The sequence below is a fragment of the Tinamus guttatus genome, unplaced genomic scaffold (assembly GCF_059628265.1).
Source record: "Tinamus guttatus ecotype Peru unplaced genomic scaffold, ASM5962826v1 Tinamus_guttatus_pri_ptg000244l, whole genome shotgun sequence".
NCBI lineage: Eukaryota > Metazoa > Chordata > Aves > Tinamiformes > Tinamidae > Tinamus > Tinamus guttatus.
The window spans coordinates 979,217-995,057 of NW_028288778.1; the positions used below are offsets into that span (position 1 = coordinate 979,217).

General features: G+C 44.6%; 1 protein-coding gene across 1 annotated transcript in view; it reads right to left on the reverse strand.

The window, feature by feature from the left end:
- The window catches only part of NFAT5 (nuclear factor of activated T cells 5), a 57,336-nt gene that overhangs the window by 37,722 nt on the left and 3,773 nt on the right, over positions 1–15,841 (reverse strand). The window contains exon 2 of the mRNA XM_088526215.1: positions 156–281. Coding sequence (XP_088382341.1) covers positions 156–281 — 126 coding nt within the window. The remainder of the gene's footprint in view (positions 1–155; positions 282–15,841) is intronic.

The window sequence follows — 15,841 nt, forward strand, 5'->3', positions numbered from 1 at the left end:
GACCACCTAGCTTAATGTATATTACTGAAAAGTTTCCTAGAATGAACTCTGTTATTCCTCCACAAACTTTTCTCATCGAACTTTGCCAGCACTGTTCATGTTGGCCAGAATGCTGCAGACCTGCGCAACGCGACCGAAAAAATGAGAGCACCTACCAGCAGCAACTACAGCCGGAGGAGGCGAGCCTGCCTCACCACCACTTGTTTGGCTCATGGATGCTACAGATGTTTCTCTGGAAGGTGGTAACTGCAGCTCCTTTGGGAGAAGGTCATAGACAGATTCTGTTGAGCAAAGAGGAGAGCAAAATTAAAAAAGGATTAAACAAACCACTGTGTTCTGTAACATGGACAATAAATGATGCTGTAGTCTAGAAACACTAACTATGATACAACACTTCCAGAACCTTTCTAAAAAGTTACATTAAGTACTTGGAGACCTTAACACCACAGAACAAAGACATTGCAGAACCAAACAAACCACCAAAAAAAGATAAACAGTCTCAGGACTGAAACAAAAAGATAGAAATTTGTTCAAACAAAGAATTCATTCACAGACTCCCATGGGAGCTGTGCTCATTTGGAAGGAAAGGCTGCAGCACATACGAGAAAGCACACGAGAGCCGGAGACGAACCTGTTCTCAGAACCCAGGCTGTGGGACCCGCTTCCAAAGAAAACAGACTAATTTAGTGTCAACTGAAGAGTATTTTACAAACTCTTCCCATTTAATAGAAGTTATTTCCTGTTCTATAGGATCCCTTACTTCCAATTCTTTGCAAAAAAAAATGTTGCCTGGGATTTTTCTCTAAACTGAAGCAGACACTCCAAGGAAAACACTCAGAAAACCAATGTTGCCCATACATTCTGCCCTGATGAAACCGTGGAGAGCCCGCGTGGCAGTAGGTTTTGAAGCAGTAACGTCGTGACTCCTCTGTGGAGGAGCGGCGAGTGCTGCTCCGCGCAGAGCGAGGAGGGCAGAGAGGCCCTGGAGCAGAGGAGCCTGGCGCTCGGCCGCTCCGCGTCCGCGGGAGCTGCCGGCACCGCCGCGTCGCTCGGAGCTGAACAAACACCCAGCTGCCATCTCCCTCTCCACGCGAAACCCCAGAGCTGCACCATGATCTCAACCGTTTGATTCGGGAGCCCCCGGGGCACCGGGGAGCACGAGCTGGCAGAAGCAGCACACGTGAGCCCATACCGTTAACACACTGCAGGCTCCTTCCAACTCCATTCACTGTAACAACAGGGACAGTCGAGTACGCTCCACAACTGGAAGCCAAGAAAAAAAGTGGTTCCCACTTCAAGTAATTGCTGTCTCTCAGGTTTTTAAATTGGCAATATAGGGACAAGATAATTTATGTACAGGTTTCACTATGATTTTTATGTCTTTTTAACAGAAAGAAGCAAAAAGCCTTAGAGAATTAACGCTGGTACTCTCATACCAACAGTGGCTGGTATCAGGAACATTTAATTGCAGTTCTCTCCGTCATTCATACACGGTGCAGCAATCCTCCTGTGCAAACTGCAGAGAAAATTCTTGTGAAAGAATCCAACACATGAAGTTCTGCCCTTTTAGGAGCAAGGCAGCCTAACGGTACCTGACGTACCCAAACCACCTCACACGGCACAAGCACAAAAACAGAGGCAGCACAGCACCCTTCCCAGAAGTTTATTTGCAGTCATGCTGTGCTCTGAGAAAGCTTCTGCAGACCACAAAATCCCAAGCAGCTTTCACAGAAATGTTTATTTATTTCTGTCTTGAATGGCTGCTATAGGCTGGGCCACTGGCAGAGCTGTCAATATGTTGAAAGAATTATCCAAATAAAACGTGCATTTGGAAACCACAAGATAGCTGTGGGCATATTTTCTGCTAAATTACAAATTTTCTTCAAAATGAGTATCTTAGTTCAGGAGATTAAAGAATGAAAGGTTTATATTCTTCCCTGCAGCGAAGGACTAAAGTCTTTTCACGCCCCCAGACAGCAGCTACAGCAAGCGTGCTGCCAACGCAAGCGGGTACTTCCCTACCTGCAGTTCCTCCGTGCCCCTGAGCATCACTGTCCCTGGGGTGAAACGCGTGCCCTGCTGCAGACCGGAGCCCTGTGAGCTCCAGCACCGACCCTGGCCAGGAGAACGTGGAGGAGACTGAAGCCCACGCTCCCCTCGGCCAGAGCGCGGGCACAGGAGAACACGGAGCAGTACCGAAGCCCACGGGCCCCCGGGGGCTTCTGCTCGGCCTCTTGCACCACTCGGGAGGCGCAGAAATGTTAGGAACTGACCCCAAAGCAGGGATTGCAATGCGCATACACATGCACATACGTGTAAGCGTACAAATTTATGTATCTACAGCAAATATATAAGCACACACATTTTGATTCCGTATTTCTGTCTCTTCAGCACTCCTTTCCAAAGAGTTCCATCATCATCAGTCTACTGCAAGTCATAAGATATTTGGTGCTGATCATACAGCCTCATTACAAAAGCTAAGTCATTAGGTAAGAGAGACATTTAGCCTTTTTCTCCTGTTGTTAAGAAATATATTTAACTCTCAAAAGTGATGAAGGCTCGTTTAAGTTCACCATTTTATAAGTATGTTCCACCTGCAAACTCCCAAAGCCTTTTTTTCCTCAGGGAAGAGGTAACAACCAGTAACCCACAGCAAGCATAACTAGCATCCCTGTGAACAGCAATCCCAATGGTGCAACAGAAAGGGAAGGAAAGAAAAGCCAGCATTAGAACTGAAACGCATTCCCAAAGATGTCAAGCTCATTAAAAATAAATCTTTTTTTCATGCTTCAACAGTAACAGAGCAAATTGCTTGAGACGGGATCTAAAACTCACTCACATTTTTTGCATGGACTTACTTGGATACCACACCTAAGACTGACTGAGGAATCTAGAATTCTTTAGGTGCCTTTAAGAAAGCTAACTGCAATAAATCATATCTTAGCAAATCACACTTCAAATAAAACTTTGTGTTTTTACCTAAACACAAGCCAGTGTTTATGTATGCTGCACTATAAATAGCATTAAAGCAAAAACTGACAAATTCCAGAAAGATTAGAGTCGTCGAAAGGAAACCAATTCTTCTCCAGAGGATGTGGCTTTTCTCTCCTCCTGATACCAGACTCTAGTGACTAAGCTCACCTCCAGCACCAGAGTTTTTACATCCATACACACACACACACACACACACACATTGTGTGTATATATATATGTATACACACACACACACACATATATCTGTATATGTAATAAAAAGCTTTCCTCCTAGAGTTCTGCATTTATTCAACTAGAAAACATATGTACAACAAGTAAAAGCTGATATATAAATGCAATGCTACATTTAAAGGTAAAAAAAAAAAAAAAAAAAAAAAAAAAAAGTTCAGCTTCATTATGCGGTTTTACCTAGTGGTAGCAAGAAAAATATGTAAACAGAGATGCTGCCTGCAGCAGCTGCCGTGTTAACAAGGGAGTCGTGTTTCAGGCAGCTGACGGCCTAGGGTGCCCCAGAATTTACTGCTTGCTTCAAATCCCCTCGCAAAATGTATTGCCTGATCTCAACTTTCTGGTTTTCCCTAGCAGTAGCTCTATTTAGATACAACATTTTCCTGAAACACATTTTTCTCCAGCTAGGAAAAAAGCAACTTCCATTTCAGGATTATTTTTAGCATTATGAAATAAAAAAGATCAACGTATGAGCAAGGTTAAAAAAAAAATCATAATAATAAGTAAATAAAATAGTGATGATCAGCCAAGATTACACTCATTTCTACATGCAACCCCTCATGTGCCTTCTGCCCCATGCATTTACCCAAGCAGTTATTAGGCACCTTCTTAAAAAAAAAAAAAAAAAAAAAAACAACCCCACTAAATCTCTCCTCTCAACATACCTCACTAGACTCATTAGATGATCCCCAGCTTCACAAATTTTACTATTGAGATTAAGGACATTCAGGAACAGGCAGACTTATAAAAGTATTTAAGTGTCAAATTTCTTCAACTCCCTTTTATCCGATTATCCTTCCACCATAATCCCTCATCTGATATCAGCTGCTTGTAACTCTGACCTTCCTGCCAGTTACATTGAAAGTTCAGAAAATCGTATTTCACGTGGCTCTGCTGACCCCCAAAGCACTTAACACGGGCCAACATCCAAGACAGTAAAAGTCTGCATCTGAGAGACGAGTCTTTCTTAGAGCACCACTTGAGAATGCAGGCCACTTAATTTAAATGCTATTGAAAAATAATTCAAATACAGTCCAGGACTCCCTGGTAGCAAGAAGGATGCACCTGAGCCAAAAGCAGCTGCATTACCCCAGGCAACGCGGCCCGCGCGCCGTCCCGGGAAGGCTGCACCACGGCTTGCTTCAAAAGCGCGGCAAGAGGAGCAACAAGGCTGAGGCACGCAAAGGGCACAAGCACTCGGGAACGGACCGCAGAAAAGACTCTCACCCACCGCGAACTCCTAGGCGCAACTGAGAGCAGCTCTTTTTAATTAAAAATGGTAACCAAAATCCCCCAGCGAATGTGCATGCACGCAGGAGCTGCTCCACAGCGGCCACCGCCGCCTTGGCCGTGGCGGGTCCGGTCTTAGAGGGGCATTCGAGGAGATTTAGGTAAAACAGAACCAAGAGAAGCGCTGCGGAAACCTCCAGACGTAGCTGACGTGTGGGCACGGCGGGAGACGCGCAGGCGGCGGTAGTTCATGTTGTAAATGTAAACAGGTAAACTGAGATTCCTGTGTGTTCTTTCTTCCCGTACTTTACTAGCTTCACCTTCAGGCACATGCAGAAAATCTGCACCTTTTGTAGGAATGTTTTCATATTACTATACACAAATAGTCTAATTGGACTAAATTGTGGACATCTGGGCTGGCAGTAAAATATTAAGTTCTCCTGCCTTCCACCCATGCTCAACAAAAAATTCCTGCCATTTTTTGGTTTTCACATCACTGCTTACTACAGTATCCAAGGGCTGTTCAAGGACTATGTAAAGCTTTGTGACTACAACTGTGACAGTAAGTTCCTCCTCCTTCCCAACTAGGAAACTCTGATTTTATTTAAACTCTACTCTTAATAACATACCTGCTAAGCTATTCATTTTTCCTAATGAAAGCAAAGCGAACAAAACATACCGCTCACAAACAGGAAGCCGTTATGTTAAGCTAACTGTGCGATTCTGTGAGAATTCACTGTGGCGCTGGATAGGACCCAAGGAAAGCACTGCCTTTCCCAAGCCGCCCGTATTCCCCTCCTGGAGGGTGCTCTGGACTATATACATATATATATATATGTATATATATATGTGTGTGCGTGTGTGTGTGTGTACGTATATGCCCAATACTGAAGCAGAACAAGTACACTACCACTCAAGTGGATGGCAGGTGGGAAAGAGGGAAGAGCTGCAGCCCCATCAAAGCAGTTCGGGGAAGTAGGTGCAAACCATGAGTTCAGCGGTAACTCGGTCACCAGCAGCACTGCGACCCCTCTGGAGTCACCCACACCTAACAGGCTTGAAGGACTCTCCTGCTGCATCCCCAGAGGGGTTTCGGCCATGGGCTCCGATGACCCTTCTGCTCTAGCTCTGTCCCCAGGCCCGGGCTCCAAGAGCTGCTGGAGCAGCCTTGGCCGCAGCCCGAGCCCCAGCCGGGCCTGCTCTACCAGTGTGATTTGTTCCCGTGACTTCCCCTGTGCCATGGGTTACTTTGTGGGGACGCTGCCTGCAGCCTGGGGACCGAGGGCCGTCCTGCTGCGGAGGCAGGTGCCAGGAGACCCCAGGCAGCCGCTGCAGTGGAGATGAGCAGGAGGAGATGTGCATCTGCAGGTGGCATCTTCTGCCTTGACACCACAGCCTGGACAGGCCTCACCACTTGTACAACCTCCAAAGAGCAGGGAAGACCACAACCTTGTGTTTTACTAAGCTCCCTGCACGGAATGGCCGCCTGCTTGATCCCCACTGATAGCAGCCTCCTCAACACGTTTTAATGCTTGTAAAGATTTTGGCAGCTGCTTCAGAGGCGCTTCCTCCGCGCAGCACAGGACAGTCCTGCACAGGACAGCGCCTCGGCGCTGGGACGGTCCCACCGCGCCAGCGCTCCGAGCTCAGCACAAAGCAGCAGGCAGGCAAAGAGCCGGCTGGACAGCACGGAGATTAAGTAACAAGCAGACATATGGGAGCCTGCAAGCAGGAGGCAGGTGAGAAGTGGAGCACACGCCCAGCAAACGAAAGGGGCTCCATGAAGGAGACACTGATGACCGTATTGCTGGTGCCCCCAGCAAGGCTTACATTTAGTGAAGCTGAGGAGAAGGCAAGGATGCAGCACCCAGTGTCTCGATGTACACGTCCTGAAAGGCTTCACAGAGCTGCCGGGCTGATCCCTGCCGTGTTTGCCGTGGGAAGCAGCGAGCGGAGCGCGCGGGGCTGCCCTGCAGCGCGGCGCAGCCACGGCCCGGCTACGCGGCACCTCCTAAAATAACTGTTTCGTATCTCTGCACGCTCCACTTATGATAATGAGATTAAACAGAGGAACCAGCTCAAATGGAAAAACAGCTTAGTTTAAGATATGTGAGGACTACTTCCTTCTGATCCTGTGTCAATTAACACATCCTGGCTAAATACCCCCATAGCACCTGCACCTCGGTTTTCCCACGGCTCTAGAACGGAGGCACATCAGATACTGCGGAGTTTGGCAAACTCGGGGGTTTGACCAGTGCCTTCATTTCGGGGGCACCCGTAAGGAGAGGGCAGCAGAGAGACGAGGCTGAGGGAGCTCCCTGCTCTCTTCACCCCGTGTTCAGGAGTGTCTTTAGAGGCTCAGGGCACAACGCCGAAAGGAGTCTCCCCCAGCAGCCTGTCACTGTCACTGCCCCTGCTGGCAGGGGAACGGCTGCCGCAGCAACCGGGACGGACGCGTCTCCCAAGGCGCTGCAGGGCGCACAAGGGTGGTTCACACGGCCACACATGAAATCTTCCTCCTGTTCCCTCTGGCTGCACACGCACGAGGGAATCCCTCTTTGTGGGCGCAGGGAAGGCAGCTGCCCCACCACCCCGCGGTGAGAGCGCTGCTGCTGCAGCTCCGCGCTCTCCGGGCTTCAGCAAAAGTTATCAGCGATCTATTACGAATCAAAGTGACTTCCGTTTAAGCGCGGCTGAAATATCAGCATCTGTTATGCTTAAAAATAAAGCTAAAAGTGCTTTCTTGTTCCTTTTTAAAGGCGCAGGTATTAGCACCAAAAATGCTAGTATTAAAAGCATATTTTTGCAAACAATTTATAATTAAACAAAAATCAGTTACTGCACTATTCCAATACCCTTTAGAAAAGCTGTTAATCCCAATATTCAGGATTCTGCACAGCGGGGTAAGTTGAGAAATTAATCCTTTTAAAGTTGAATTTCAGCAACTGACAAAGGCATGTGTTAGCTGAACTCCATTCATGGCAAGCATCCAAATATCAAATAAAGCTTTCCTGGCTGTGCTTCAGTCATCCTCATTCACAGCTCAAAGAGTACTTTTACTAATTTGGACAGACAGTATAAATCCTGGCCCTTGTTTGCATCCAATTCTACACATCCTAGAAACGGAGAACAACATTATTTATAAGTGTCACTTCAAGAAATGGACTGTTAATGACTTACTCTAAGTCCGCCCCTTGCAGTTGTGAGCTCCATATTAAACTCTAAAGATACTATTAAAAGACCCCAGTGTAGAAAGCAAAGCAGCCAAGGAATGACAGGAGCACAAGCACCTGCGCTAACAGGGTACGGCTCCTCGAGACAGCCAAAGCCACCAGCAGCGGATTTAAAAGGCTTTACTACTACACGGGAGGAGCAGGACTTGAGACGAAATGCACCCTCTCTCACGAACACCACCCACGCACACACAATATATAAAAAAGAATCTATTAATAAAACCTTAACAAAATCAGTACTGCTATGTTTTAATCATCCAACATGCAGGAAACTGAGCTAAGCTTATGATTGGAAAGAGTCCAAGTATGATAGGCATGTAAATTCAATTAAGGAATTCACATAACCCCGTTTTGCCACGCAACAACCGTATGTAACAATGTTGTAACAAAGGTGTTTCATTAGTTGTGATTGTACAAAAATACTTAAGTTTTCTCCCCATCCCCTTTCACAATGTCATTACAAAGACTTTAATTAATTTTCTCAAACACTTGAAGTCTTTGAATACTTATATTTTAATATACTCAGGGGTTTTTCAGCATATCCTTAATTTTGAATTCCCTTAATTTACCCCATCTTGAAAAGAAATATTATACACATTGTTTTGCCCTTAAATCACTGATACAAACTACTAATTTCAATAGCGAAGATGATAACTTTAATCTAGAAACTTTTCATAAACAAGAAAGCCATACAGTATGTCCAAAGAAAAAAAGATTAATATCTATTTATTATCCATTTCAAGTTTCTTAAAAATCAGAATTCACCAGAAACAGAAGCAATCAGGTGCTCTAGCCAGTTACGCACAAGAGCCTCCCGACCCTCCATTTACTGTCGTTCTGGCACGATGGGTTTTCACATGCTCAGATTTTTCCAATGGGGGTGATTTTTGGTATCTCTTTCTTTGGTTATAGAACAAGATGTGCAACACCAGCAATGAGAACTTCTTTATTTTGAGGCTGGGATATTTGACCTTGAAGAACAGAAGCGTGCAAGGATTCAGACGCTTATACTGCAATATACTGCATACTTATACCATATACTGCAACCTTCTCTCTGATTCAGCATTTTAGCATAAACACGGATTTAAAGAACTCCATGCATGAGATTTGACACGTTCCAGGACCTGCGAGCATCACATGCAGCATCTTGAGTCCACAAGCCATCCTGACTGCCTCTTTACTCATCTTAGTAAGATAACCAACATTCAGGTGTGCTATTGTAGAGCTTCCCAAACACAGAGAAATGTTTAGGCTCCCTACAAACACTTTGGTTTGTATTTATAATTCAGATGCCATGTTTGATCCTAAACATAATTTTTTTAAAACTAAATACACAATAATGTTTAACAAACAAAACTCCTCAGCACAATTAAAGGAAAGCTCTGCTGAAAGCTTGATATCTGGAGTATTACTTCTGAAAAATGCCAACATCAGGTACAGGAAGGAGAAAACGCTGCATGCAAACCAGTGAATTCTAATAGACTCTCACCAGTTTCTCCCTTACCAGATTCAAAGCTAAGAGGTAAAACTGCATGAACGTGAAAAACCACTGAACAGTGACAGCACAGACAGGTCACGCAGTTCATAGCATCACACAGCACCTCGGAACAGGGCAGAGGTGGCTCCTATCGTGGGCTCAGCTTTGTGCCGTGGCTAGCAGCGGCACGCGGCCACCAGCTGCTCTGAGCACATCCATGGGGAACGTGAAAAGAGGAGAGGGCAAATAGGACTATGCACATATACCCACACACACACGTATTTTATACGTACTAGAAAGCAGTTTCATGAGCAGTATTTGTTCCAGGCAGGCATTCATAACGCACCAGTTCTACAAGTCTGCTGCTCCAGCTCAGGCTCTGTGTTTGCAAAGCTCTTTCTTATTTCTCTAACAAATGGTGCTTCTGATAGTCCCTTACATGACAGATAAGGCAGATGTGGCAAAAAGGGGCAAACTAGTCCCAAGGTAAACCTGTGACAACCACTGCACCTGGAAGAAATTACTCAAGGAAACAAGATATAAGTTGTTTGCAAATCTGGTTTTGAAACCATTAACCAAGTTCTTCTCCAAAATGCTCACACATGGTTCTCACAAGAGAAGGGGAAATTTAGGCCAAACACTTAATGACAAAACACGGATAAAAGATTCCTTTGTGTACACGCAAAGTGCCTAAGGTGACAATTCTCTGTCTTGCAAGCGTTTTGCCCAGGCTTTGAAGATCAATAAAGCAGAAAAGTGAAAAAGCAGTTTTCATTTCCTACAGAAAGGAGCTGAACGATCTGTATAGTATATTATACAGATGAATACTGCAACAGAAAACAGTTCCATGAGCTCTGCAGCAGCTCTAGAACTCAACAACAAGTATCAGCTTTGGATTGATCTACAAACCAAATGGCAGGGCAGAGACAGACACTGATCTGGTTGCTACAAAACTCTAGTAAAGAGCAGCACTGAAAGACAAAGGTCATTTAACACACACCAGTAATCAATGCTCTGCAGAAACACGCTTCCTCAAAGGTGTTTACACACAGAAAAGGGTTAAATCCTGTTGATGTTACAAGAGGGAAAAGTAGCCAAAACAAGAGAAGACAAACATTTGAGTGTCTCAAATTGTTCCACGTCATTGCCTTGGATGTCTTCTATCTTTGAGACTTTAAAAAAAAAAAAAAAAAAAAGCAAACATGGTCTATCTGGGCAATTCATTCATGGTTTTCACACTCCCAAGTACTCCCTTCATCTAATCTTTTTCCATTTTACATAAATAAGCTGCAGAGCACTTTGATAAAGGATGTTGCATATGCTAAAGGTTTATGTGGATTCAAGGAGAGGCGGTTTAATGGCAGACGAATTCAGCGAGGGCTGGAGCTCACGGGGGGATCAGCAATGGGCAGGGAAAGGCAGTACAAGGGCCTCCCGAAGGCTTTTCCAGCATTCCTCACCTAAGGCTGTTTAAAACTCCCCATTTGTTTATAATGGGCTATGATAATGCCCAGCCTCTCCAAAATCATATGTTGTTATACTTAAGACCCCCCTTCACCTCAACTAACTTACCTTTTCCTTCAGGGCATTTAAGGGCGGGAAGGGGAGTAGAATTTGATTCTAAAACAATCAAACAAACAGAAAAAGCTCTTAATAATAAGGCAGAATTAAAAAAATGTATTGAGAGTTTCTCAAGGTGTAATTAATATCTCACTATATAAAATGTCTGTTTCAAACTTCCAGAGTAATTCAGTTTTTTTTCCTCTACATCTAAAGCTTAAGTCAAGTAAAAAAGAAGCTCTGTAGACTCCCTGCCTCGGGGCAGAAAGGTAGTAACCTCCCTGAAAGGAGTCTTTGCTATTGTATTAATGTGCTGGAACACCTGCAGGGCAGGCAGTCCTTAAATTTACTCTAAACAATATAATCCCTTCTTTGCTACCACACCTCTGAGAGCACCTATTTTTTATTATTTTTTTTAATGGCAGCACATAACTTAAATGAAGTACTGAAGCTTAAGTTGAATCCTTTCAGACAACAAAATAAGAAACCAAGTGATTTACCCATCTGATTACAGAACAGCTCCAGTCCAGGTACAGTTCAAGTTTCAAGGCGAGACAGGTGGCCTTGCCTGGAATTTAGATGCCCTAGGAGAAAAACAAGTAAGTTTTATTCCCAAATGAAATGTGCACATCGGCTAAAGAAGGGCACCGATCACATTCATCTAGGTGTACCTACAGACACAAAAGTGATTCATATTCCTTATTAATAATACATGCAGAGGAGATTTTAGACCTCCCGAACATGCTGAGCGTGCCTGTCGCCCCGAGCTCCAGAAACGCCCGGAAAGTCCATTTCGAAGGAACATACTCTTCATAAACCCCTGGAATCCCCTTGCTTAAGGAAAAAACGTGTCAGCCACTTCCTGCAGTACCTTTTGGACCCGTCAGATAAATCTGGCCAAACTGGCAAGAGGATAGAAACCTCAGTATAAAATCCATACAGACTGCATTGCTTCCGCCTTTGTGACCGAGAAACCAACTTAGTGCCCCTGTAAGAAAGTGACTGCAACACAACACGAGACACGAGAATTTCTGCTGCGAGAAAGCACAAACGCCAGGACACCAGTGAAAGGCGTCCGCGAGCGCGGAGCCGCGGGGCTCGGAGCGCCCGGCGCGCCGGCACGGCCGGAGGGGGCAAAGCTCTGCCCCGAGCGGGGCTCCCGGCTCTGCGACGCTCAGCTGCGAGATAGAACCAGGGCTCTCGGCTGCTGCGATGAATTACAGCTTTGCAGCACACTTGTTTTAGTAGGAACGCATATTCTAAGCTAAGCAGCATTTTTTTTCTAAAAGACAAAGAAACATATTCATCGAAGTATTTTCAACTGGCAGACCTCCTCATTCCTAACATTGTACTGAAAAGACAATAAACTTTAAAGAGACAACCAGAAGTATTTTTTCACCGAACATATAATTGGACTGTGGAATTTCTTGCTTAATCCAAAAGCTTTGACTAAACAAGTGTGAAAAAAGAACTTTAAATTGAAGACTCTGGATAGTCCTGCTGTCCCCCCAAACAGTTAAACACAGGCGAATTGTGACACACGCAGTGTTAGCAGTACCTGTGTTACATGTATACATATCTGGATGTATGTGATGCTGCTTGGCATGAGTTCTGCTACGACACACGGCTCAGGGGGAGCTGCTGCTGCCAGCAACGCTACGGCAGTGGAAGCGCTGAGGAGTGAAACGCGATTTTAATGGAGCCACTGCCACATCCTTACACAACGCACGCCCTCCCGCCCCATCTTAGCGAGCAGTTTGCACGACAGCTACCAGTTAATAGTTGAATTAGTAGATTATGTTCCCCTTTGCACAAGAAAACAGAAATTTTCATCCATTAATGGAAACTACTGAACTCTGCAGTTTATCACTTTCCAATCACTCCATGGTGCTACTATCAAAACTTTGATTCTTCTGCTCAGCAAATCCACACAAATCCATCCATCTCGACAATGAGACTGAAACAACAGGCTTGTAAGTGCCAGCTTTCCTGAACTGGACTGGAACTCCAGCATCTGAGAACTCTTTATGACCGTCTTTAAATCTCTTTCTTTTCTACACGCTTTAACTTGTCTGTGTATTAACGTGAATTGTTATTTACTTCCCTTTTCTCTGCCAAACAGACAAAACAGCCTGGACACCAGCACAACTCAAGCTGGCTTTTAATACCAAAGCTTTGCGTTATTTTGCACAATACATTGTTTTATAGACTTTGGAAGGGAACCTGAAATCCTTTCTAGTTATTTACAAAGCAACTGCAGAAACCTTTGCAGCTGCTGTGGGGAGAGCAGATCAATGGGAATGGGGGACAGATTCCTCACGGGCTATTTGCGTAAACAGCGCAAATACTTGTCTGGTGTAGCGATACTCACCACACGGTCACCTAGAACTACGGGAGTTCATGATGTAAAGTAACTATTAGTAACGTTAGTAAAGTCTAGTAACATTAGTAAAGTTTAGTAAAGCAACAAACATGCAGTAGCATGTTTCAAGCACTTAAAAATGCTGCATGCTTCAGAAATGGCTTTGACTGAAGATTTCCCTATGTGCCCAGTAGAAGCAGATGTTACCACGGAGTTAAGAGCGGGGCCTGAGAGTTCATTTCAGTCAGTTCCTGAAATACTTGCTGTACTTACTGATGAGAAAGCCAAAACTTGTCTGAATGTTCAACCTCAACAGTTTACTCTTTACATAAACACGGAGAAGATAACATGCCCGATAAGCTGCACGGATGCGAGCACATACCTTTACTTCACCTGCACTTTGGCCGCTCATCAATTTCTGCTACATTTACTGGCATAGCTAAACTCCAAAACGAGCTCAGGCCGCTGCTTGCCTGTACTAATGAGCAATACTCTGTGGATTGCCTTACAAGTGACTACCGTGGCTTTTACATACGCAACTCCCAGAGCAATTTTAGCAGAAGCATTCTTGACCTGCAAAGTTTTCAAAATCTACCAGTCCTCAGAGCTCCATTATATAGCAAGTTCTGAAACTTTGCAGAGAACTTTCCAAAAAGAAACGAAGTATAAACCACACCAAGTAGCACAACCTTGCATCAATGACAATGTGATTAACTGAAGAAAAAGGGGATGAGGTGGGAAGAAAAGTCCTGAAAAGGACTTTCTTCCTCTAAAACATGTCAATAATCAGAAATATCTGCACAACAATTTTAAACAGCTTGCCAGCATCTGGGTCCCTGAGGATTTTGCAACGTTGCTGGATAAACAGACATGGCAATAAAACTCATGTGAATTTGCATGTGGAAGCAGCCTGAGCTCAATGCATTTGATCACAGGGAACCACAATGACGACCTCCAGCCTCCAGCATCACCACTGACTCTGAAGCATGAACTGACACGAAGCACCCTAGCCCATTCCCCTGCAAAGCAGCCCACGGCACGTGGGGCTGCGGCACTTGCTGGATTCACGCTTAGTCTCACTGGATCCCAACCAGTTCAGGCTCCTCACGCCAATATTCAAATCCCTCCCTGGGACTGACCTACACTCTCTACAATAACAGCTGCTTTGAGAATCTAAATACAAAATTGAGCAATGCATGCAGATTCTCTGATGGGAAAAAATATATATAATTTTAAAAGAACCAAACATCTTTAAAATAATTTTAAAAAGTAAAATTGACCGCAAAAAGCCTAGCTAGTTTTAGAACAAAAGCGGAGGGAAAAAAAAAAAAAACTTACATAATTCATCTTCACTTTCCATACTCCTTGACCCACATCACGCATTCACACTCAAGCACAAACACGCAAGGCCAGGAGAACGTAAGGCAGGACTCGGATCGCGCTCCTCAACGCTTCCCGCAGGGAAGACTCCACAATGCTGACCTGATTCCCGCAGTTCAGGGAGGGAATTCCCTCGCCCATCCCGAGCACGGGAGCGATGGGAGCACCGGGACACGGTCCGAGGGTACCTCTTGCTGTGGCCAATTCAGCAGCCTTCCCTCACCTGCTACTTCCTCCCCACTTCATCCCAGCCAATCCACATCCCTTTTCCCAGTATCACCACTATCTGTGCAACTGTGTAGTAAACCAGACCAGAGACCTGCAGTAAATATTCCATCAAACATAATATCCTCATTCTGGATTGTTCTTCCAGTCTCACTCACCTTGCAGCCACAAAAACAACAGTGCTGGCACAGCTGAGGGAACAGCACACGACAACCGGCTGTACGAAAAGAACGCGCTGCTTAAACAGCACCGTCACTGCAAGGAACGTTCAAGATACAGTGCAAAATAACTGCAAAATAATTCAAAACCCTGGGAAGGAGGGGTTCCGCCACAGCATATATAATCATTTGGCAGCAACATACTCTACGGTCTATTTTTAAAGTGAATAGGCTAGGGAGATTCGAATCAGACATTTACAAGGCTAACGAAATTTAAGGGATTATGGCAGAATCGATTTCTAATTGACTTAAGTCGGACCACGCAGAAGGGAGCAGTGAGAGCATCGCAACAGGCGGAAAAGCGAACAGCCCTCCGGCAGACACAGCCCCGCGCGGAGGACAGCGCGCGGCGCCCGTCCGCCCACGGCGGCATCTTCTGGGGCCAAAGCAGCAAGAGAAAAGAAAGCCCCTTATTCCAGCTCTAAGAATCGATATTACTCACAAGTGCCGAAGCTCAAAACTAAGACTAGGCTCTCACTATTTTATAGAGCATCTGCTTCATTCCTCCTGGACACTTCAGCCAGTGTCCTACCAGAGATTACACTCTTGGATTACGGAAGGAAAAGGCTAAATAAAAAAATTACATTAAAAAAAAAAAATCTCCCTTGCATCAACAATTCAGAGTGAGCACAAGTAGATTACAGTCATTTAACACTTGAGCTAGGAAAGGAAACTGACCTTTGACTATATGACATTTTCAAGGCTAAAGATCTTAGAGGACTACTAACATTTTTCTTGTTGCTTCCAAGTTCAGAAAAATAATAATAATAATAATAATAATAATAATAATAATAATAGTTTTACAATAATTCTACCAAAAACAGTAATCTGAGAAGGGAGGGAGAATAAAGGGTTCTACTCTTATTTGCTCCCATGAAAAACGTGACTTTATTTGTATAGACAATATGTTGCTTTTTTTTTTTTTTTAAACGAG